This window comes from Platalea leucorodia, assembly GCF_965183815.1.
Source record: "Platalea leucorodia genome assembly, chromosome: 2".
NCBI lineage: Eukaryota > Metazoa > Chordata > Aves > Pelecaniformes > Threskiornithidae > Platalea > Platalea leucorodia.
The window spans coordinates 38,055,080-38,081,441 of NC_138824.1; the positions used below are offsets into that span (position 1 = coordinate 38,055,080).

At 38.0% G+C, this 26,362-nt stretch overlaps 1 protein-coding gene across 2 annotated transcripts in view; it reads left to right on the forward strand.

Annotated features, from left to right (window-relative positions):
- TDRD3 (tudor domain containing 3) overlaps nucleotides 1-8,983 on the forward strand; it is a 120,911-nt gene extending 111,928 nt beyond the window's left edge. For both annotated transcript variants that reach the window (XM_082337878.1, XM_082337879.1), the window contains 2 exons: nucleotides 2,864-3,000; nucleotides 8,739-8,983. In XM_082337878.1, coding sequence (XP_082194004.1) covers nucleotides 2,864-2,983 — 120 coding nt within the window. In that variant the 3' untranslated portion in view covers nucleotides 2,984-3,000; nucleotides 8,739-8,983. The remainder of the gene's footprint in view (nucleotides 1-2,863; nucleotides 3,001-8,738) is intronic.
- Nucleotides 8,984-26,362: the final 17,379 nt, after the last annotated feature.

Sequence of the window (26,362 nt, forward strand, 5' to 3'; positions counted from 1 at the left end):
GGGGTGGAGAGATTTTCAAGTAAATTGAGATAAAGATGAACCCAGAAAAAAATCCTTAAGATGGAATTAAAATGAAATGAAATGACAATAGAAAAAGGGTCAAAGATCAGCAGTGATGGATTGAGGGTCAGTGATTAAGAAATGGTGGAAGAAATGCAATTACTTGCAAAACAAGAAACAACATTTAATAAAGATATGGCTTGGCAAATTGTTATTTTGGAGAATGTTAGATCCAATTAGGATCAAAAGTTGAATAGGTAAGACCCAAGAAACAACTGACAATGTGTCATCTGACGTGAAGATGGCAGACTTCAACAAGATGATCAGTAACTCTGTGTGGGGAGCTGCTGTGTGTAGAGAAGAAGGGAACGGTTGAAAGGTGTTCTGTTGCTCATTTGTTCTTATTATCATTTGCTGCATTGCTCGCTTTCATTTCATTCAGAGCCCCAAGAAAACGGATGTGGTTTTCACATTTCACTCTTGCCTGTTGTAATAAAAATACTTGAATTTGAATGCATGCATCTGAAGCTTAACATCTGAACATTAACTGTGAGATTTGATGGAGATTTGCTGCTCTAGAAATTTACGCTTATATACTTATCCTGAGAAAGAGGTTGGCTATTGCAGGTGAGATGTGATGCACTAAATTATTTAATTTCTGTTCTTTTTGAAAAAAGGCTACCAAGATTACAAAGAAAAGATTCATGTCTAATTCACTACAGTCCCTTGAAAACACCAGTATGCGTTGCTAAATTTTCAGTCATGCATATATGCCATTTAGTTTTCCAGTTTTGGAGAAATCCAAATATTGAGCACATGAAAGTTCACCAGTTTATTCTTGAAGAGTAAGCTCTTTTATGTTAGATTGAAGCTTTGGCAAAGAATTCTAAGAAAACTTGCAATTCAGTCTTTCTTTACTCTTTTGGCAAATAACATAGAGCTATTTTCAGCTATTCAGGTTTCCTGGAGTATACTGGAAGAGCTAAAGGTATTGTAGACCACTTCAGGCATCTAGCTCACCTTTTAACATTGTGATGATTGCGTTGTCAGTGATGGGAGATTACTTCACATACTAAGCTGAGGGTTTGTACTAGGACTAACAGTATTGCAAACTGTGGATTTTTTTGTTAGACATCTGCTTTTCTATTTTTTTTTTTTTTCTCTTTTGGATAATCAGTGTCATTGAACCTCTTTATATGAGGGACTCAATAGTGCTGCAAGCAGTAAAAGAGGTGCACTGAGAAAAGTAAGTTTTATGGCAGAATTTCATGGTTCCCAGCCTTTGGCTACAGTGAAACTAAAAGATATAAATCAATTATGTTGTATTCAATTGTGTTGTGAAAACTTGTTTTCTTCTATAGTTATTGCAGACTCTCTGTAGTAGGGCTTAATCTGTTGTTCTGGAAATATAGCTATGACCATAGACGTGCCCTGTAAATAGGAGACCTTACCCTGAGGAATATGGTTGTGTGTAACTGTTATTTTAAAAATGCATGTTTATTGATATTCAAGCTGATTCAGGAAGAGACGTTTCTTGAGTAAGATAGGACTTTTCACAACAGAAACAAACTTAGGCTGTAGATTTTCCTTTCTGTCTCTTACAGTGAAATATTTTACTGCTGGGACTTGCTTACTCTTTGTTATATGCATGCTGCACTCTAAGACAGTTCCTGGGTGTTGGAATCGTTGACAAACTTTTAATGAATCGGTGTTCTTGGTTTGTGTTTCTGTATGTTCCTATGTTGTGAATGAAAGGAATTAAGAGTTATATACTCGGTACTTTTTCCCAAAAGTGGATTTCTTACAGCATGTTCCTTCTAGAGCTGGTGTCTGCTGCAGTGTAGTGTTAGGATATTAGAGAAACGAAATTATAACTCTTTCCCTGAGACACCATTTGACACTCATACTCATGTTCAGAAACTTTTAAAATTTTTTTCAGCCTATAATTTTTTCTTCTATATCTCTTTGTTATCAACTCTAATGCTCTTAAAATTATTTTCTATCTTTAATGTGTACCACCTTCAAATATTCTATCAGATGAATGTTTTTCCTTTCAGTATTTCTTGACCAAAGTAAATATGTAGCTATTTTAATCTTCCTTTATAAATCATTCTCCAGTCTCTTGATTATTTTTGTTGTGTTTTTGTTTTTTTTTTCTCCGAATTCCATGTAAATTTTCAATATCTTTCTAGTCTTGAGATGCCTAGGAGCGAATGCAATATTGCAAATATGTAGTTACCTCTGCTCTCATTATTCAGAAGTTATATTTAGTATTACTGCACATAGCAAATTCATATCTAACTTGCTCTCCACTCTACTTGTAGACTTTTTTCAGTATTACTGCATCACAGATTTTTATCTACTGTTTCAGATCTGTGTTTCTAGTATGCATATTGCCAGATGCTGTTCCTTGCATTTCCATTTCCTAATTCTTTTATTACATTCCACACACATTTCTAAACTCCCAAAAGCTGATATTTCTCTTGCCCTGGCAGGTTAATTGAGGTTATCTTCCTTCTTGAGTTTGTTGCCTGTATGACTCTTGGAAAATAATTTTGCTTTAATATATATGCTTTTTTTTCTGCAAATATTTAATAACTGCTGCTCCTGCCCTGGGGTTGGAGTTTTGAGAATCTCCATCTTGTTTTTGTTAGCTGTCCTAGGTTTGAAAAATCCATTTCCATTTTCTCACTTATTTTATTAAGTGGTCATCAGCACAGAAGCAGCAATTGCCATGTGTGCATGAATTCATTCATACGTGTATGTGTGTGTTTGTGTTGTGTGTATGTATGTATGCGTATACCTACTCATGTATAATGCATTTACCTACTCTTCCATTTAAAACAATGCTATTTACCTGCAGGAGGACGAAGAAGAAACATATGAGCAAACTCTAGAATTCCGCAGAGGAGGTGATGGTCAGCCAAGACGGTCCACACGACCTACTCAACAATTTTATCAACCCCCAAGAGCTAGAAACTGATTAATAAGAAATAAAAGGTAAATATATGATATTCACATTTTATTTATGGGTTTAGATTTCAAGAAAAGTGAATCTGGGTTGTTCTGTACTTCCGTGTTCTTCAGTCTTTGTGATGTTTGTGAAAGAACTTTCTACAACTTTGCCAGTAGTTGGTTGTATAAGAACCTTCAGCATTGGGTTGCAGATGATTAATATTTTGAACAAATGAATTACTGTAATCACCATTTTACAAGCAAATAGACAACTTAAAATTCCTAGGAAAACCTTGTTTCTCATTTAAAAAAAAAAAAAAGTATTAAACAGTAGCATATGTGTGACCTACTTTGTTTATTAGTGGTAATCTGTTCATAAGGAGCAAGCACAGAGCAGTGATTGGTACACCTATGGAGAACTATTGATATTAATTCAGTGTCTTATTTAAGTGAAGGTTTTATGGTTGTATCTTTTTAGTTCCGAAACCACTTCTTGCGATCACCTGCATGAAAGATAATGTTTGGCATATTGCTTCTAAATTTTTTTAGGGATATTTGTATATTTATGATAGAAGTTGTGTATCTCTGTTCTTCCAGATTTTGTGGCTGTAGGAAGAGAATATACTTGTGGGAAGGGGGAAGGTAATAAAAACACGTTGGCAAATAGCTTTTTAACTTTGCTTTATGTAAGGACTGATGTCATCTGAGCAAGTTTTTACTTGATACTTTTTCACCTGAGAGCAGCAGCAAGCTTCTCTCATTAACATACATTGGAGCAACTTCTTCTCTGAAATAAGTGACTGCAGTCCATGGTGAACTCAGTACTGTCTGTCTTTGTCCAAGGTCCCATATTCTACTTTTTATGAGCCACTTATGTGAATAAATATTCTTTCTATTGTTTTGCTTAGCATGGAAAGGAGAATTTGCAACAGTAAAATCTAAAATCTGTGAGCTTACCATTGAATGGGAAGGTACAAGGCCTAAGAATATTTACCATACTCTGAATCTTGAGGATATACTTGCACCTATGCTTTATTAATTAGCAGAAATTAAGGGATTATATATCATCCTCAGAAAATACATCTGATATGTACATTCAGAAATCTAAAAAAGGCCAGCCAGATAAAACAGTTATAATTCTTTTACTAAACAAATCAAGTATGCTGTACTGCTTTCATTTTACTTGTGGGTCTTCTAAATCCTTAATTTTCAAATGTTGACTAAAAGTCTGTCCTGAATAAAGAAAGCTTTGTAAAGTCACATGCTATTTGGTGTACATGTGTAATGTGTCTGTCTTGAATCTGATTTTTTTTTTTCCTCCCTACTAGCCAGTTTATTTTTACCGAGTTCTCTTTAGTTCCTTTCCTTGCTCCAGTCCTCCACCTTTAGTTGGCTTAATAGGTGATGCTGATGTCTGCAGCTTTTGATATTTCTGACATGCAATAACGCATGATTTTACTTTTTTGATCATATGCTAAAACACCTTTTTCATTCGGGAGAGTACTGTCAATATAAGAAGAAAATTTATTCCTGACTCTTGCCAAGGTGATAATTATTCTATTTTTGCCCATATAATTTGATTTTCTATTTTAAGTAAGTATATCAATCACTAGCAATAAACATGTCATGAGATAACTTATGCAGAAATAATTCTGGCATATGCACTGAGCTGAGTTCTATACCAGCTCAGTTGGCTCAGAGGAGTGTCAGTGTGATCAGCCGAATGAAATGTGCTCAGTGTAGACAGCAGTCAAAACCAGGGAGGGTTTTTTTTTGTGTCTTTTGGTAATATTTTTGGTAGTTCTCTAATTTTACAGTATAAATCTGGAAAACTGTGTTTGACTTTGGTCACCTGGGAGAGGGGGGGAAAACAGGCATCCAGAGAGAGTGATAGTAACTCCTGTATCTCAAAAAGAGTGAATGAATTGTTGGCAAGTAAGGAACAACCTTTCCAAGGCATAGGTGGTTGTTCCTTGCAGGTTTTCTTATACCTTGCTTTGAAGATTCTAACAAGATCCCGATTTAAATGGACAGCAGACTCGGTATCAAAACCTACCTCCCCTAAAAATAAACAGTTACAGCCCTTCCCCTGCCCCAGTTCAAATACTGTTGTTTTCTGTCAGACATCTCTAAGTAAAGTAGCAATGGACTCTTCTCATCCAGGAAAAAAAATCAAGAAATATTTTGGAAAATGTGTCATGAAGCTGAATATAGTTTTTCAGCAACTGCTTGCTTTGCTTTAAAAAGTACATCTTTTATTGACAATACTTCCAGATATATCCTTCTTTTTCTTCATCATAATTTAAAACTCCCTTCCTCAGTTGATAAAATGAGGTATTTTCTGTGTCTTCTTTTGGCCCAGGACTGTTTACTTCAACATCTTCTTAGGTTAGATAGTGCCAATTCATTGTCCAAAACTGAACTTACTAACCCAGTGCAATATACAATCAGTAACAGCTTAAACTTGGTAAATTTTGGCTACTTTTTTAAGTCTAACTCTGTTGGAATATTACGTGCTTTATCTTCTACAATACAAATAGCAAATATTGTAGGAGTTATACATAAATAGTAATCACTGTAAACAGCAATTCATTATGAGAAAATACAAGTTACTGCTTGATAGGAACATTCATTCCCTCTAGATCAAAACATTCAATGCCATCTTCATTGAGTGCAATAACTGAATTGTCTTGAACTTTAGTTAAGTGGAAACTCTCTAAATGGCTCAAATGTAGTCAATTAGAATGTTTATGCATTTTATATTAAAATGATTTGCTAAATCTAGCTATTTTAATTAGCTGTTTTATCAGATTTAGGGTTGTATTTGGAAAATTTCCAGTATTAGGCTCAGCTACATTTCAGCATAAAATAATGTAACAGCTATTTGATGGTCAGACTGAAAAGTAGTTGTCAAGATATGAAATTGTTCTTAGATTCTTAAAACACTAGGATCACTCAGGTAGAAAAAGAGAGGCAAGAGATGCCTTCTATATAGAGATTGGGTGGTGCTACTTAAGCATAGTTAGTTCCTGTATTAGTTCCAGTCAAAACAATCCTTTATTTTTGTCTAGAATTTGTAATATGGATTTTTTTCCTCTGCCACTGTGTTCTAGTGAATATTTGGAAAATCTCGTTCCTTTCTCTTGAAGAGTGTGGCATTTGTGGTCATCTCTGAATAGTGTCAAAAAGTGGAAATTCTTCCTCAGTTTAAGAACACTATTGCTAATCTTTTTGAGGATAAAAATATTATAGTGCTGTATCCAGAAGCTTTTTCTGTGTGGTACAGATCAGCTTTTGCCTGCTAGACTTGCTTTCTGAAGCTCATGCAGAATCCAGTGTAGCTGCCCTCATTTGCCTTTTTAAAGTAAAGTGATGTGAGGAGGTGTTTATTGTGATACTGTGGTGGACATATTTATCAGGTATAGCTTATAGCTCCCCATAGTACATCTCATGCTACCATTTATCTTATACTTAGGTTGCATTTTGGAATGCATTACATTTGACCTAATGAGGTACAGGTTGAAGACAGCGGAATTAGAGAGAAACCAGTCATGAAAATCTATTAAGATTTTCCAAAAATAAGTGGTGGATGTAATCAGTCCTTCTGTGACTTTAAATGTAGGCAGAAAATCAAACAGTCCTTTTTTCTAAATTGCTTTCAGCTTACCCAGACTTGTACAACAGCGTAGGTTTAATGTCATGACATGTAAAAGTTCAGGAATATTGAACGTGAGTTCCTTGAAGTGGATTTCTACATGTTTTTTCCTCCTTTTTAGTTCCTTAGGGCTTTTGAGAGCATGGCATATTGTTCTTATTTCAAGTTTTTGATCACCTGTTAGATGAAGACATGATTTATCAGGGGAAGTTTTAAGGGATCCAGTGAGACATATTTTTACAACTTTCCACTGAAGGATACTTTACCTCTTCACCAGATCATTGATTAACGACACCTTTACTCCCTGAGAGGGAGTACCTCTGTATTACGTAAAGTAACTTAATTTTTTTTCCTGAAAAAAAAAATGGAGAGCCCTTGTTGATAATTATTTTATATTATAAATTGGTAAATTCTGTAGAATTTTAATATGGTAGTATTTAACATTTAAAATGCTTAGTTTTCAAAGGCAACTTAGACAATTCTGAAAGTAAAGTTTGCTGGCTATATTTGTATTGAGTATGATAGGGACATATCAAGATGAAACATTAGGTCCATACAGTGTAGGCATCACCTCAGACCCAAAAGCTCTTAGACCTACCTGTACAATGTACATCCCTTGACAGGGAGGACTTACTAACACCAGTACAACAATGCAGAAATGAAGCTATACTGCTTCCCGGATTAGTTTTCAGCATGCTCATTTAGGTGTTGACGTTGCCCTTGTGAATCTGGAATTGGTATTGACAAATATCAGGTCATAATCTATGTCTACAATGTAATGGGGTCTTAAGTGTGAGGAGGCTTAAGTTTTAAAATCCTGAGTTGCTTTTTGAAAGTGGAATTTGGATCCATGGGTTTGTTTAGCCTGGAGAAGAGAAGACTCTGGGGAGACCTTCTTGCGGTCTTTCAATACTTAAAGGGGGCTTATAAGAAAGATGGGGACAGACTTTTTAGCAGGGCCTGTTGGGGTAGGACAAGCAGTAATGGTTTTAAACTAAAAGAGGGTAGATTCAGGCTAGATATAAGGAAGAAATTTTTTACAATGAGGGTAGTGAAACACTGGAACAGGTTGCCCAGAGGGGTAGTAGATGCCCCATCCCTGGAAACATTCAAGGACAGGCTGGATGGGGCTCTGAGCAAGCTGATCTAGTTGTAGATGTCCCTGCCCATTGCAGGGGGGTTGGACCTGATGACCTTTAAAGGTCCCTTCCATCCCAAACCATTCTATGATTCTATCCTTCTGAAGAGCTTCTTGCCACACTGTTCTGTGCTTTGGGTATTAAGAACAATGGCTGCAAACTTGCAGGAAGTCTTGACTTGGTGTTTATTATGAAGACAGAGTGATAGAGTAGTCATGTTAAGGTGAAGTAACAGAAGTATGGGGTAGTCAGTACCTCACTGTGGTTGCAGTTGACCTAGAAATGATCGTTTATTCATATCCAGCAGTGTGAGGTAGAGAACACTAACTCAGAATTTTATCAGAGCACTGCATTGAGAGCCCTTGAACCCACTCTAGGTTGCTTGGGGTATGAGTCAAATACTAGCTTTAACAGGTGTGTAAAATAAGATGTTCCTCCTAGAGAATCAAGATATAAGGATTAGAATCTAACAGTAATAAAAATACATCCTGAGCTTACACTTCCTGTATAGAATGTCATGATAGTATGAAAAAGAAGGGGAACAAGTAATCAGAAATGAGTGTTTTGAAGAATCGTTGCTTTTGGAGGAGCTTGAAAGAACCTAAGAGTGTGAATCTATGAGTGTCCGGTCGTTATCTGTTTCTTGGATCTTCCTTTGCTCCGTGACAGAATTAATCTACACCTTGTCACACTTGCTATAAAGTCTGCATTGAAATCCTTACCAATGGAGAAACTACATTTTTGTGAGAAGTCATTGCCAGAAAGGGTTCTTTCCTTGTGTTATACCAATCATATTTATTGCATTGAAGTGCAGCCTTCTGATTTATTCTTTTAAAGACTTATATCTCTATAAGTACTGAAAAGCAGATATCCACTCTTTTGGAGGAAGAAAATTAAATAACAGTAAAGCATATGTTGTGCAAAGAGCAGAGAGTTTTTATGCTTATCATCTATTGTTTTTTTGTTTTTTGTTTTTTGTTTTCATTTAGAAACCTTCTCGGGGTGGGGGGACATTCGCTGGCAGCTCCAACTTGGTGAAGACTTCTAGAAGAAATTCTGGCTTTTTCGAAGCAACAGGATGGAACAAAGAAAGCTCGTGTGAGCAGAAGGAATTTGGACCTGACACCACAAGAGACTTTTTTAAAGTTCTTAGTTGTATGAAGCTGAATACTTTTTACATATGAAAGAGGCAAATTGTCATTGCTGCCATCAATAAAACCACAGTGCACTATTCTATTCTTTGCCTTGTATTCTTTTTACTGAGCCTCCATTGTTAGTTAACATAATAGTAATGTATCATGATTTTTATTCATTTTGAATTGATTTTGGTTATAATATTCTTTCCAGTAAAGTAAAAGTAAAACTTATATTTTCTGAAAAGCAGACAGGATTGGGCCTTTAGATTTTAGGCTAGCATTAGTGAAATGTTAAAATTTTTCAGCTGATTATTGTACAGTGGAATTCTGAATAGGTTTTGACTGTGTTTTCTGTGTTTATTTTCCAAAGTTGCTGAAGGCCAAATTACGAATTTGCCTATTAGGTTTTTCATGATCTGTGACTAAAAAGTCAAAGGGGAGAAAAAAAAAATCATCAGTTTCAATAGTCATTTTCTAAATAATTTTAGGTAAATATTTTCTTTTTAGGAATATTTATATTACAGGAATAGAAGCATTTTTAGAAGGTACAGGAAAGTAGTTTAGACAAAAAGTACCGAAAAATGCATATGAGTATTTTAAACGTAAATATGTGTATACATGCACACATGTGCAGCCTGTTGAATAGTAGATTCTGACTTTCTTGTAGCTTTAAACTCTGCTTTCATTGCTTCATATCATTAGAATTTTTTCAATTATCATTGATGCTTGAAAGAATCTTGTGTCAAAATACTTTTCATTCTAAGCTGTATCTTTGAACCTTATGTGATTATGACAAATAGTTGAAATTTGACAATTTCTTTAGCTAAGAAGCACTCAAGATCTATGTACCATGCAAATCCCTTCTAAGCTTTATTCTGATCATTTACTTAAGATTGGAATAGCACATATGTTTTGAGGTAGTTCTGTAAATACAGAATTTTACCTAGGATATGTATTGATGGTATAAGTTGTACAATTCTACTGAATTTCTCTGAGTGCTCATACAAAACTCTGTTTGGTTTATCTGGATGAAAAGTTTTATATTGATGATGTAACTGAATGTATTTGCAGTACGTAATGTGGATTACTGTCTGAATGCAGTCAGATCTTACCAAGCACATAAATATTTGCAGAATAATAAGGAAACAAATCTTTTGCTGCCTTAATGGATCCTGAGCAGCTTCTTGAGAATTACAATGCAACTCACTAAAAATTCTAATTTGGAAGCTTAAAACATGAACTGTGCAATGTTGAAGTTCTTTACTAACTGACACACAACAAATTTTAGGAAGTTTGTTAGATTTAAGTTAGAAACCACTTTCTAAATACTATGAATCATTCTGGTCAGTTCTGCTAAATTGTACCAGCAAATAAATAAATTGTAGATCTAATACGTTGGATGTTGGATGCTTTACTTCCAGAATTGTCACTAATACCACTGATAGCAGCTATTCAGCTTCATAAAATGATGCAGCCATACATCGTTTTAAAAAGCAGTTTTGATTTTTCTTTACAAATAGACTGTGCATTAAATGAGAGCCCTACAATCAATGTACCAAAGCAAATGCTGAAATTAAAATAACTTTTATGTTCTTTTGAGCTTTCATTCTTGCTGTGAACTAAATCATAAAATTCAGAAAGCTGCAGTCTGATTTAGTGAACTGTAAAATATAAAGCCTACTTATGAAAATTTGAAGACTGTAGAAATACAACACAGCATTCCTCTGTAGTGCTTGTGGCATTCTGAAATTACCACGTGTATGTGCAACTGTCTATAGGCAAATTAAATATATTCGATGATAAAGGTTTTTGTTTGTAGAACAGTAAAGACCATGTCCTGGTCTTTTCACTGGTGCCTAGGAACTGGAAAGCCAGAGTAAGCAAATAGATGGAGAGTCTCCTTGAAAAGACATGTTATCTTTGAGTGGTTTATGATTCTTTTCTGTTTTGGTTTTGACTGAAATAACTTCTTTTGAAAGCTCTGCCTGTTTAGGATCTGAAGAACGAGTGATTTGAGTAGATAAAAACTGTTTGCGTCAACCTGTTCTGAAAAGCAAGAATTCATATATTCATGCTTGTTGATTCCTATATCTGGAAACAACATGATGATAAACTAGGTATGTATATAAATTATTTTCTTGATTTGCATAATCCATCAAAACCACAAATATAATAATTTGCCAGTCATAATGTAGTAAAGTTTACATACACAAGAACACCATTTATTTAGCTTTTATGTTCAGAAAAAGTTATGATGGCTAGGTAGGCCTTCAAAACTGATGTAAAAGTTAACTTCTGATTTGTCAAAAGAAACAACAAAAGCAAGCTCATGAACTTTGTGGCGCTACATCTGTGTAGTTAAACAAAAAAGGCTGATAAGGAGCACTGGATCCTGACCATCCACACTATTTATTTACTAGCTTGATTTCTGACTCTATTTTGGAATGTTCTTGACTAGCCGTTTCTAAGACAAACCTGTCTCAGAGAAACTTTCCCCTTTGCAAGCTGGACATGAGCCAATCTGTGCCTTTCGACCTGTGAACCAGTAGGTCCCTGGTCCGTGGCCCCCCTTTACTAGGGTTATAGATATAGCTTATGAGAATTTCTGTCTTGAATTTTAGGAATGCAATTCTAATGTGATGTTTTCCTTGCCATGGACTTGTATATAGTATTTTTACCTAAAGGAAATTTTAAAAAAAGTTAGGATTTTTGATTTTAAATTATTCTAGAAGTTACATGCCAAGGTGGTAATACTGTCATTGAATAAAATTTTATTTTATTTTTTTTTCCGCTTTATATTATTGAGATATAAAATCATTTTGAAACAAAGAGTGGAAATGTTCTGGTTTTATCTTACATGTTTTCAGAGTTTTGTAACAACATCTGATTGAAGTTGTCATGTTTTCATTTAAAATTCTGCTTTGGACTAACATCTGATAGATATTCATATGTATTTTATATATATAATTAATATAGCTTTTTCTTTTGTCACTAACAGGTACTTTCTTATTAAGTCTTTGGCAACAACTGTACAAAGCGTTTTGAGGATCGCTTGTCAAGGTCACTCTTCCAAGAAACACTGCTGGAATTGTCTCTGCAGAATCTCTCTCTAGTGACTTGAGCCTTAGACAGATGAAACTTGTTGGGAATATAGCTTTCCAAGGCAGTATTAACAGCACAGGTTTCCATTGGGGGGCAAAAGTTTGGTGCCACAGGAAGGACAAATTTTATCCATGAGGTGCACTTGGCATTAGATACAGAAGGAGTAAAGGCTTAATAGTAGATAAAGATTTAGTGTGAGGTAAATCTGAAGAGACAGTTGCAAGAGAACTCGCAAATAATCAAACTAGCTAATGAAGGTTGGTCTCATGTTAGCCAGGTAGCTGAAAGAATCTGGCAGTGTAGAGTAAACAGTCCCTTTCTAGCATTATGGTTTGAGGGGACTTCATACAGAAAAATCTCCAGTGCTTTTGTGCATGCATAGGAACATTTTGTTTGGAATGATTGTCTATAGATGCTTTCTTGAAGGAGAATCCCAGTTTGACTGTCTTTTCATCATGTGACTTGATCCAACTCCAGTAAAATCTTACAACTTTCTTGAGAACTATATAAGCCTCAAAAATGGCTAATTGCACAATTTAGCTAGCTCAGTTTAGCTTTCTACTTGCTATACAACTATTGAGGTGTCCTCTTTGTTTTTTTTCTTTCTGAAATGTTTTAGAGCAACCTATTGCAGGAGAGCAGCAGCTAAACTATGGAAGGTACTCCAAACGTGTAGGCATTGGCCTTCTCATGGCATGATATGCATATGCAAAGCTTTGTGTATTAGTGGTATTCTTCAAAGCAATAGTAAAGACTCATAATTACTTCCCCCCACACACACCCTTCATTTCATGTCAATTGCTTATGTTGGCCTGTTCTGGCTTTAAATTACAATTTTGTTTTGGGGTTTTGAGAATGATTCCAAAGAAATTAAAAAGTAAAGATAGAAATTGCACCAATACTTAATTTTCCCAAAGATTGAAAGACCACAATACGTCAGTTTCCATAAAAACGCATGGGCTGTTGATGGACATAATTATATTCTGGAAATCATGGTGGTATGAATTGCCACTAGATTATTTGTTTTCTCTTTACATTGGTGGTTAGAAATAATGATAGCTACGTATTGTTTCCTTGATAGTAATGGAGGCCACTCTTTTAGTAAGAGCAGGCTATATAGCCTCTTATGGAGGAATTGTGGGTCATATGCTGAAGCCCAGCCAATTTGTATAACTGAATTTATGTCCTCATCTGACCAAAACATTGATGTTTCCTCCCGTAATTTTTGTACCTCCTACTGTAGAGAAAGCATTAATGAATAATGAGTCACACTGTTTCTTTGTTATGTACAGTTATGTTCTGTTTGGGCAAGAAGTGCCTATGGGGTGATCCATGTATCTGTCAAGAAAATGTGTGTCCAGAGTGTTTGTCTGGACCACACTCTTCAGTTGGGCCATTTCTGACCTGCCATCTGTAAACTGTTAACTGCTGCATTAGTCGTTTTTGTGACTTTTCCCTAGGTAACGTAACACCTACAATTCAAAACTACTGTAATGCAGAATAATAATGATATTTTTTTTTGTTTTGATATGTTATTTTTTCCTGGCAAAAAATCTATTGTAAAACAGGGAAAAGTATTCTGATTCAGGATTAACTAGGCAGGATTAATACTACTATGTACTTTTGTCTCAGATCCTTTCATCAAAGGCTGCTTATCAGTGCTACTTTACATTTTAATATCACATTTTTAAGGCAATTTTGACTTTCATTACATAGGCTGTAGACTTTTATCCAGATATTTCTTCAGCATAGCAAATAGGAATCTCCTGAGTCCTCTGCATATGAGGACTTTGTTAATTTTTTGTGGATGTTGATTAACTTATCCCTTTGATAAAGTTCCTTAGCTCTTGAAAGCACTTAGCTCTGTTATTCCCAATAACTCCTATTACCAGATTGTTCCAGAATTTAATTCCTCAGAAGGCTAAAAATCTTACAATTACAGCCTAAATGTATTCAGTTATACACACTTGTGCTTGTGTCACCATTGACCTTCAGTTTAAAGAGCTCTCATCTGACCCTTGAGGTATTTGGAGGCAATTTCTAAACTGTGCTGAATGAGGGCATGGAAGAACAGTACTCTGCGAATCCTGTTAAATAACCATTTGCAGCATGGTAGCATGCTATCACAGGAGGTTCTATGATTCACGTGGTCCTTCATGCTTATATTGTGTGCAGAAATTTCTGTACAGTTGTATATGCCTTCATTGAATTGATGAACTCTTTAAACTTGTAGTTTCATGTGCCTTTCTTCTAGTGATCAGGGAAAAAGACTGTATAGTGTTACAGAACAGTGCAGGTTAGAAGGGACCTCAGGAAGTGTATCTCTAGGCCAGCCTCCTACTCAAAACAAGGTCAGCTATGAGATCAAATAAGATTGCTCAGGCTTTATCCGGTCAGGTCTTGAAAACGTTCAGGGATGCATATGCATAACCTTTCTGTGCAACCTGCTCCAATGTTTCACTGCCCTCATAGGGAAAAAAAAGTCTTTCCTTACATATAGTCTGAACCTGTCTTATTTCAATGTGTACTTTGTTGTCTTTTTGTCCTCCTGCCATGCACTGCTGTGAAGAGCCTGCCTCTGTCTTGATAAATCTCCCTATGGGAAGGCTTCTGCTAGGTCCCCCTGCAGCTACCGCTTCTCCAGGCTGAACAAGACCTGTTTCCTTGGCCTCTCCTCACAGGGCAAGTGCTCCTGCCCTTGACCATTGCAGTAACCCTCCACTAAACTCATTCCAATTTATTGATGTGTTCCTTGTGTTGGCAATTCCAAAACTGTATGTGATATTCTAGGTGGGGTCTAATGAGTCCTGAGTAAGAGAGGATGATAATTTCCCTTGATTTACTGTCTACGCTGCTGTTGATATAGCCCAGGATACTGTTGGCCTTCCTTGCTGCCAGAGCATACCACGGGCTCATATTCAACTTGCTGTCTACCAATACCCACAGGTCTTGTTCCATAGAGCTGCTCCCCAGCCAGTGAGTCCCCACCCTGTAGCACTGCAAGGGGTTCTTCCTTCCCAAGTGTTGGACTTCTTATTTGTCCTTCGTTCAGTGAGATTCCTGTCAGCCCATTCCTCCAGCCTGTCTAGGTCCATCTGAATGGTAGCCCTGTCTTCAAGCATATCACTTTGTTCCCCTCTCAGCCCACCTCCAGTTTGGTGTCAGACTTTATGAGCAACCATTTCATTGCCTCTTTCAGGTCACTGATAAAGATGTTAAACAGGACAGATGCCAGGGTAGACCCCTATGGTACTCAGGTTGTTACTTACCTCCAGGCCAGTAGGTTTGTTGGTCTTTTGCAAAGACATAGCATATCAACACTTAGTGACTGCTCTGGTCCTGGAATCATCTTCTATCTCCTTAATCACCATAGATCGAAAAGGAACATTGGTAGGACAAAGCTTAATTGGTAATAACAAGAGGTGATTATTCAAGTAATTGGGGGCTCATCAGACAGTAATGATCTGTGCTTCAGAAGACAAAATGAAACCTTTGCTCAGTAAGAGAGATTTGCAGTAAGACTATATGGCAGGGAGTACCTATTACTACAGCATACCATGTGATAGTTATTATTCTAATTACAATTTCTATGCATTTTTTCCATCTCTCCTTGTAAAATATTAAGAAGATCCAAAAATAGGTGATTTTAAAAATAATTTGAAGAAAGCAAAGATAAGGATATAATTGTGATAGAAAGAATGACTTGGATTGTACAATCTCTAAGCCTGGCTGATCTAATGCTGGTACTGTGAATTTGCTTTAATATGTTTCTAAAATAGTTTGACTCATACTCCTTGTATGCCAGATGATTGTCACTCAACAGAACAAAACCGTGCTCTACTAGCAGATGTTGGAGTTTTGTGCCAACCTGCTGATGTTTCTTGACAATGTGTTGACCTGGCTGGTTGTTAAACTTCACCCTGAATATAAAAACAGGCGAAGAGTTGAGCACACCTGACACGCAAACTCAGACGGTAGTAACTGAGACTGAGGAAGAAGAGGTTGCTTATTATGTTGTTAATGTCACCAGTATGAAGCAACTTTTTTATCTTAAATATGCTGTTTGGAATGCTTTGAAGTAGGGCAGGGAAGTCATCTGCTGACAGCGATATATTATGTGATATGGTAGGACCCAGAAGCGAAGTAGTCTCATGCTGTCAGAGTAAAATCTTTGTGCTAGCTACTTGTGTTTCCAAAGTGGAATAGAAATGAGCGTCTTGGACAATGTCAGGAGCAGGGCTAGCCTTGGGCACAAGATTAACAAAGTCTGACGAGCATCGACTTGGCAACAGAGAAGCTGGACTAATGTGTCTGTTCCCAGCAGCAGGACCTGAGGAACAGAGAGTTCCTGGCATGGTCTCCAAGCTGCCTCCAAAGAAACTTGGAACTGTACAAATCATAAGGGCAGGCATATCCTGAAGTGCCCATTTAATGAAAAATAAATGCTCTTTTCCTCCAGGACTTGCTCTCAATGGGTATGTTTTATTGCTAGCAGTTACTAGCAGGTGCTGTAACATGTATCTGTTTATCCCCTAAAACTTGGAATAGACTGTGCTGGTCACAGAGTGATCTGAAAGATCGGAATATCCTATTTTCTATTAGATTACCACATCACTTTAAGTATGTTTCTTTCTCTATATTTGCCTGTGGACTGCAGAATTAAATCATCACCTGAGGATTTATGCAAGACTAAATTTTAAGAGTCTGCATTTATCAAGTCTTTTTTGGTCCAGTTCGTCCAGCTGCTTAGTTAAATGTACTGAATATGAAAGTTGTTAGCATATTTAAAACTTTCCTTTGCATGGAGATTTATACTGTGAGTTCATTTATTATGAGCTATGATATGCTGTAAGATAAATAACCCAAAATACAATATAAAAGTCAACATCTATATGTGATTAATTGAAGGAGTTATGGAGGAGAGACCTCAGCTGTGCTTGGCAAATTCAAGTACTTCAAATTTATCTAATGCCAAGTAATAAGTACTGAACAAGATCAAATTATAATGCTATGGTTCATTGAGCATGGTTGATTAAGATCATTGTTCATTCACCAAAGGCCTGTTGTTTAATATTTACATTGTTGGAGAAATGCATGCCTCGGAGCCTAGCAGTGCTTACCTTTTCAAAGAAGAGCTATTTATAGAACATAGTTCATTATAAATCTTAGCACAGGTAAATCTGAGCCTAGAATATATTGAAATGTGTTCTCTGTGTAATAACTAGATCATGTAAGGATATATTTTGTCCTTCCTGAGCTAATTATACTGGTAGAAATCCTCCTGTTGCAAAGATTTATGATCATTTAAAGGGTCATTCCCTTTCCCTTATGGAAACAGATGACAGTAGTATAGACACTATAACTGTACCTGTATAGCCAAAGTAGAATGATTTTTGTTCATGTCCTTGTGTCATGTGTCCAGGGGCTCTGTCATACGAGCAGCGTAAAGACCTGCTCTTGAGGGCTTGTTGGGCAATGTTTGGAATGGGCTGGCTCACCAGCTTCAGGAAGTGCTGGAAGATACCCACCGTCTGGTGGCAGGGTGTGACTGCCTCTGCCCGATGGAGAGACAAGTGCCTGTGCTACTCTGCAATACAGAGACTGTGAATGAAAATCATAATCTCTCCCTTTTTCCTCCTTACTATGTAAACAAAGTAATCCATGCAACCTTTTTCCAGTGAAAATTCTGCCCATACTTCACCCCGCATATTTTTGGCTATATGGTAACAGTAGTCAAAGAATAGCTGACCACCTTCTCTCTCTCTCTTGTCCCACCCACACTGTGTTTCAATAGTGTGGATTGTGCTAACCTAGTATGACTTTTTTTTTTTTATCCTTCTACACAGGCAAACAATCCTGCAGTCAAAAGAACCTGTTGTGATCAATAAGCCTTTTACCTGGTAATTCTTACAATTTTCCATTGCAATTAGTGTATAACCTGGTAACAAGTAGCAGTGAGTGCTGGCTGTATTTCACTCATTTTCTGATTGAGAGGGAAAATAGAGAAACTGCTGCTACTTTCATTATAGAAATGAATGGTAAATCTAGAGCAGCCAGACCCGAAATGTCATTCATCAGTCTGTGTTCTGTGTATTCTTGATTTGCTACCCTGCTTCTGTACATTACCTTTGCCAATTTTTTCATTTTTCTCAGTCATTTTACAGGAATCCAGATTTGCATTAATGAGTTTAAGTGCTCTTTTAAAATTATGCAGAACTGCATTTCTTCTAACTAGGGCTGAGGATTAACTTTTGCACTAGAAAAATGTTTTAAACCTCTATGAACAGAACAGAGTTTTGAATGCCTAGAACACTGTGTCAATGTACTAAAGAAATTTTTTATAACGCAGGAAACAATTACTGTATTGGAAGGCTATATGATGCAATGTAGAAACATACTAAAAAAGAATGTCACAATTGCAAATAAGCATCTGTGTCAAAAACAATTTAAAAACTCTGCAAATATATTGTTGAAATCACTTCTTACGTGAGAATAAAAATTGTTGCTTTCAGAAATAATATGTAATTGTTTTGGGTTCTAGCGTCAGTTTTAACATTATTTTCACTCTGGTTTGATACCTTTGTTTTGAATTGTGGCAGAATTCTCTGTTTCTCTGTTATAGTAATTCTGATATTCTCTATGGTTTATGTGATACTTTTCTTTTTCTAGGGAATAAGATTTCTCTGCATGCTGATATCCCTGATTTTCAGACTTAAATCTGTTAAAAGTAGCAGAAACCTAAGTCTGTCCAGGATATACATAAACACTAATGAGAAATTCTTATTTGTATAGTAAAAGAGGGCTTGATTCTGGAAGGAAATCTAAATAGCTTTTGTACTCCTCAATTTAAGAGATGCCAGCTTGAATGACAGGAAGCTCATGGAATTTGTATGTTGAGCTGGATTAGCTCAAAGCTTACTTTTCAGTGATGCAGTAACAAGTAGATAACTTTTTTCCTAAAAAAAAGAAAATATTCCTGCATTGTCCTTGTGTTGACTCCTTCTCGCCTTTGTGGTTTTTAAAATACATGTTCTAATAAAACATTGGAAATGAGCTTTCTGTTTGTGGTGTGCTCAAAACACTGTGAAAAGGTGTTACTGATTATGAATGCAGACAGATTCACTAAATAATAAAATAAAAAATATTTTATCTCCAATATTTTACTTACAAAATACTATTCCAAATTACTGTTTGTATGAGGAGAAGCACTGTATGACAATTTCTTTTTAAATATTTAATTAGGAACCACTTACTCTAACCATACAATCTTCCCCTCCCCCCCGAGATACATGGGAAATCGAGAAAATGTTTCTCGTCCTAGTTCTCAACAACCATTCTCTGTCAGTATGTATTAGAGACTAGAATAATTATAAATAGCTAAGAAGACTAAACATATGTGTTTATGTATGCATTGCCTACTGCCAAAAAGTATGGTTTCCAGAAACTGGCAAGGAATCTTGCCTGTTCCTATTAACACCCCTGAAACAGCTGAGTTAACCTTGTTAAAGTTTCATTATTTGGAAGCTTCTTCAGCAAAGCTCCATTTTATAAATGCTTAATCATTCCCTATTGCATTGGAAGATTTCATAACCCCAAAAATTGTTGTAATCCTAGATCCCTTTGAGGGATTCAGACCTAAAATTCCTTGTTATAGAGCACTTGAATGCACATGAATCTGCATGGAAAGAGAAATAAACCTTTGCCCTTCACAGCTGAATCATACTAATGTAAGAGCTTAGGATAGCCCATGTTTTCAGGGTAAAAGAAAGGGGTAATCATGTTTGTTTGGACAGAAAGCACTTATATTCAGGCAAATACATAGTTTTTGCCTCAGTCTCCTCAACACAGCACGCTTCACTTTTCCATCTTTGATGGAAGGGGAATTAATGGACTTTCTGTAGTCAGTAAAAACTGGATCTTAATTCTCCAGTGATATTCACATTAAGGATATCTAAGCTTCTGTCTCTGATGTGTGTTCTTCAAAGTGCTTATGTTGATTACTTGGGCTTTTAGCACCTCTTGACAGAGTTTTGTGATTCTCTGGTAATTACTTTGAGAAACATCCAGGCAATCTTTCAAACGGAATTCCTCCAGTTCTGAATGAAAAATGTCTAAATCAAAGTTTTTCAGATTGTGTAGAATTTTAAGAATACAGCTTGTTCGTTAGGGGTAATTTCAAGCAGATGCTACTTATAGCCATGCAGAGGAACACGTCTGACTGCAATTTCCTTTTTACCTCAGATGTTATGTTCTGTAATGGCTTTCTGTAAAAGCATCTGACTTCTAGAGCAAACTTCTTTGAAATGGAAGGTACAAAAACATGAAAAAAACCAAGCTGGATTTATTTCTGATTTCAATTATGTTTGTCTTCATTAATAAATGCAATATGTTACACCTCTGTCCATGCTGGCTAAAATTGCACTGCGTTATATTTTAACTGGTGATGCTCACGGTTTGATCTGTGACCTTAGTAGGCATGTGTCTGTTGCTGTATTAGAAAGCTTTTCCCAAATCCTTGTAGTCTATGATTATGGTTTATCTAAACAGTCATCATTCCTACTGCATCACTTAAAATACAGTAGTTGTCTTTTTTAATTGGTTTTGATTTCAACCTTTTATTTTCATGGAAATTTTGTATCCTTTGTTGTCATTAATAAGCAGATTGCTGTTGATTTAACAGATTTGCATTTAGTATGCAAATTTAACAGTTTGTTTGCAAAGGTGAGTTGGAATTGCGGGGCTACAGAGCATGACTGCAGGGCTACCTCGAGGGCCATCCCTTCTTCCTCCTTGCCTCCCATCCCAGGGAGGGAAAATTAAGAGTGTAAGCCAGGTTTTACATCTTCCTGACAACAAAGAAACAATCCTCAAAGCATCCACATGGAGGTGATTGATTGTAGGGTGTCTGAGTTTTGGGAGAAAAGCTTGGATTTTCACAGATAAATCTATCATCATAACCTGCTATTGACAGAGTGAAGTTCTCCAACATTTAAAACAGAGTTCTGTGGATTTCCAGGTAGAAGAAGCTCTAGCAATGTGTTTTACATTGACTGTCCAGCCAGGGACACTAGAAGCATATGGTGGTTTGTGACTTCTGCAGCTGGTACAGACCTTACCATGGGAGCTCACGGGTGGGTGGCATTTGGAGTCCATACATTTCCTGGCCATTTCTGTCGTGGAGCAGAATGTCCTTGTGGATGTCCATGAGGAGGGTCTTACAAGAGATTTCTGTGAATTTTCTGCTTCCCACTCCCCATGTTCATGTCACTGGGCCTGTTGTTAGCCTGAAAGCTAAGATGAAGCTGTGGAGGCTAATTGACTGTCCAGCATGGTTTAACCTCTTAAAGTGATGTACCTTACTGTGAAAGGCAAGCCTGTAATTGCAGGCCATAATGGACAAAATAGTGAATAAATACTTGTGATGGAATGTCTTTATGTGCAGCTGAGGTGTATGATTCTGCTTTAGTATCTCAGTTTGAGTGGTTGTTACGTATTTTCATAGAACATTTTATTTTCCTTGGGTTTTTTTTAAGCACTGATTCTATTTGTGAAGTGATGTAAAGGAAGTGTAGTCCAATGTACTTGTTAGTTGCTTTATCAATCCTATACTTAAGATAACTGTCCTTTCTAGTAATAGAGCAGTACCTCTTACTCCAAGATGATAGAATCATAGAATTGTTTAGGTTGGAAAAGACCTTTAAGATCATTGAGTGCAATCATTAAACTAGCACTGCCAAATCCACCACTAAACCACATCTACACATCCTTTAAGTACCTCCAGGGATGGGGACTCAACCACTTCTCTGGGCAGCCTGTTCCAGTGCCTGACTACCCTTTCAGTGAAGAAATTTTTCATAATATCTCATCTCAACCTGCCCTGGTACAACTTGAGGCCATTTCATCTTGTCCTGTCGCTTGTTACTTGGGAGAAGAGACTGACCCCCACCTCACTACAACCTGCTTTCAGGTAGTTGTAGAGAGCAAGAAGGTCTCCCCTCAGCCTCCTCTTCTCCACACTAAACAACCCCAGCTCCCTCAGCTGCTCCTCATAAGACTTGTGCTCTAGACCCTTCACCAACTTCGTTGCCCTTCTTTGGACACACTCCGGCACCTCACTGTCCTCCTGGTAGTGAGGGGCCCAAAACTGAACACAGTACTCAAGGTGTGGCCTCACCAGTGCTGAGTACAAGGGGACGATCACTTCCCTAGTCCTGCTGGCCACACTAGTCCTGATACAAGCCAGGATGCCATTGGCCCTCTCGGCCACCTGAGCCCACTGCTGGCTCATGTTCAGCCGGCTGTCAACCAACACCTCCAGGTCCTTTTCTGCCAGGCAGCTCTCCAGCCACTCCTCCCCAAGCCTGCAGCGTTGCATGGGGTTGTTGTGACACAAGTGCAGGACCCAGCACTTAGCCTTGTTGAATCTCATGCAGTTGGCCCTGGCCCATCGATCCAGCCTGTCCAGGTCCCTCTGTAGGGCCTTCCTACCCTCCAGCAGATCAACACTCCCAGCCAGCTTGGTGTCATCTGCAAATTTACTGAGGGTGGACTTGATCCCCTCCTCCAGATCACTGATGAAGATATTAAACAGAATTGGCCCCAGTACTGAGCCCTGGGGAACACCACTTGTGACTGGCTGCCAACTGGATTTAACTCCATTCACCATGGCTCTTTGGGCCTGGCCATCCAGCCAGATTTTTACCCAGCGAAGACTACACCCGTCCAAGCCATGCACAGCCAGTTTCTCCAGGAGAATGCTGTGGGAGACAGTGTCAAAGGCCTTACTAAAGTCCAAGTAGACAACATCCCCAGCCTTCCCCTCATCCACTAAGCAGGTCACCTTGTCATAGAAGGAGATCAGGTTAGTCAAGCAGGACCTGCCTTTCATAAACCCATGCTGACCTGGCCTGATTGCCTAGTTATCCTTGGCTGGTTGTCTGTGCCACGTGATGGCACCCAGGATGATCTGCTCCATAACTTTCCCTGGCACCAAGGTCAGGCTGACAGGCCTGTAGTTCCCCGGATCCTCCTTCTGTCCCTTCTTGTAGATGGGCATCACATTTGCTAACTTCCAGTCAACTGGGACCTCCCCGGATAGCCAGGACTGCTGTTAAATGATGGAACATGGCTTGCTGAGCACTTCCACCAGCTCCCTCAGTACCCTTGGGTGGATCTCATCCAACCCCATAGACTTGTGTGTGTTTAAGTGGTGTAGCAGGTCACTGACCATTTCCCCTTGGATTATGGGGGCTTCATTCTGTCCCTCATCCCTGTGTTCCAGTTCAAGGGTCTGGGTACCCTGAGAAAAACTGGTCTGACTATTAAAGAGTGAGGCAAAGGAGGCATTAAGTACCTCAGCCTTTTCCTTGTCCTCTGTCACCATGTTTCCACCCACATCCAATGAAGGATGGAGAGTCTCCTTAGTCCTTCTTTTATTGCTAATGGATTTATAGAAACATCTTTTATTGTCTTTTACGGCAGTAGCCAGTTTAAGTTCTAGTTGGGCTTTGGCCCTTCTGATTTCCTCCCTGCATAACCTCACAACATCCCTGTAGTCCTCCTGAGTTGCCTGCCCCTTCTTCCAAAGCTCATAAACTCTACTTTTTTTCCTCAGTTATGTATGCTTATCTTTCTTTGGTATTATTAGTTCCAGGAACCATATACAGTTTGGATAATTTGCTGGCTTTCTGTTACACAAAATTTGGCCTTTCTCTACACTCCTTCTCTTCCTGTCATCAAAGAAAAGATACTTCTTGCAGAACAGTGCAGAATTTTCTGGTTAAATGGGTTGCAAGGAGGAAATATATCTGTCTTATTTCCATTTTTATTGCACAAGGAGTCTATTAATCTGTATTTTTATTGGTTTATAAAATAGAGTGAAGTTCAACAGCGAGGGACTGCTTTTCCCATTGTCTCTCTTGTTTTCATCTAAAAGTTGTTTCTCTGTTCAAATTTTCTTTTATATTGCAGGGAAAACCTTACCTTCTATTTAATTTGCCTTTTTTGTCTGCATTCAAAGCGAGAGAATTTAATAAATTTCTGAGTTAGAACTGAGTCATGCAAATGCAACTGAATAATACTAAGAGAAGATTTGCTAAGTTGATTGTATTAATGTGACTATCACAAATTGCTATAAGTTTCCAGACATTTAATTAGTACCTCTAGCAGCATACTCTTCTCAGCTCTAGGCATAGTCTTCTGCTCTGCAAAGTGGCTGTAGCAGCTCCACTGCCATGAGATGGAGTTCAGCTTCAGCTCCTCTCTTTCCCATCAGGGTTCTCCCCTACCAGATAATTTGGCTTCTTTTCAGAAACACAGCCATCTTGGGAGGAAGGCAACCAGCAGGTGTAGAAATCTGCACATGGCAATACTTGTTAGTCTGGGGAATACAGTGTATAGAGTTCTTCAGTTACAACAGAAAATCAAGATGTACAGGTGCATTTTGATCACCCTGCTGCTTAACGTACCACAGACATACATGATTTTGTTTCCTTTGCCCCAAGCAGCACTATGCTTATCACAACTAATGCTTATTTTCACTCTTTGGCTCAAAATGTGAGCGAGTTCATGGGAATAACTGCTGTGCTCTCTTCTCAAGAACAGGAGAGGACCGCAGAAAGCTATTTTTTTAGCTCAATAGTATTCCTACACGTTAATGGCTCAATTGCTGCTCCACATCACATTTCCAAAGTAGCTCCTTGCACACATTGTCTCTTCCTGATAGAGGCAACCGCAGAAAGGACTAGGCCACGCACCTTGCGGCAAAGCTGTTCACCCCTGCAGCTATGGTAGATAACAATGCAAAACACAGCAGCGAAAAAACAAATCATGTATACATTTCATGAAAATACTACAGTAATTTTGCATTTTCTCCATGCAGCTATACTAGTTTGAAACTACCCAGATTTATACGGTGCTGGTGGCTTCCCTAGTGTGTTATTTTGTTATGTGTAGGGCTTTTGCATGTGACTAAGGGTCACATGTACACTGAGAGAGTGAAAAAAACAAACTGATTGGTGAAATTTGTTCAAATGGTGCTTAGACATTTGGGATCTCTAAGACTGAGGGTGGCAAGTACACAGGCTAAGATCCCAACTCCCAGTATGTGACACACACACACATCACACTATTCATAAATTCAGAGTCTAATTTGACAGAAAATAAAACACAGGAACATGAGTGTACAAAGAACTTCGTCAGATAGGAGCCATATCCCCAGGAATTCCTGTGACAAAGGGGCCCCCCCAGAACTGGGAGATGATGCAATTACTATTTAAAGAAATAAACAGCAAGGATGACTGACTAAAGGTAGAAGTTTCTGAGAGCATTAGAAAAAAAGAAATAGCGTGAAAGAGAGTATGTGTGTGAAAGAGACAGGTTCACTTTCTCATATGAATGAAGACTGTGCTTAAGTTCTATGGTGAGGGGAGTCAAGGTCCCTGGCACTGGGCTTAGACCTGCTTGCTTTCTGTCCTTTATTCTTTTCTTCTGCTTCTCTCTCTCTCTCCCTCCCCTGGCCCCTTTTGCTACATGCAAACTCTGTATTTATGTGAAAACACGTACCCTGATTCCTATGGAGTCTTGTCAGATACACCTGTGCTAATAAAAAGGGACTCTTAATTCACAAGCTCTGTTTGGGACAGTACCAGCAGAGAATAAAAGCCAGTCCTGAGTTGAGTCAGGGAGGTGGCATATGGCTTCTTCCCTCGGGAGCAAAAGGGAGGTTCCAGAGAGCCATCGCTTTGGAAATCCTTTCCACAGCAGGATCGTCAAGAGCTACCAGCTCGTCACAGCTCTCTTTAGGTACTGGCAGTTGTCCACAGAAGGAGGCTATGGAATCACGCCAGGAAGGAGAATTGCATGATCATTCGTTCCCATTCCAGGTCCATCACAGGTATTGCCATTCCTGCGCTAACACAGAAAGCCTCTAATTAATTCAGAAGCATTTGAGATTGACTGATGATCAAACCCATCTCTTCTTCATTGCTAACAGCTGCTGCCCAAGCATGCCCTTTGGCATGGCTTACTGTTTAACCCTTACAGCTTTGGATCTGACCTTCAGTTTCAGCCGGCATGGCTGTGGGTCAGTAATTGGGTGCAAGCTGGGAGCTCTGTGGTGGTGTTGTTCCTTTGGATATATACCAGGGCTTAGAGTTCTCTTCTAGTTATTTTTCTCCAGTTGGTCAAGTTTTTCAATTCTAATGGAGAGACAAGGGCAAATTTAATATAACTACAGCAAACGGTAGTGAGTGGAACAGCATATTGAAGAGGAAGCTGCATTCCTGTTGAATTACACAGAAGATACAGACCTTTAGGAAGAACAGGGTGATGCTGGGGAGGAGATTGTTATAGGTCTGTTCCTCACAGGTATGTCA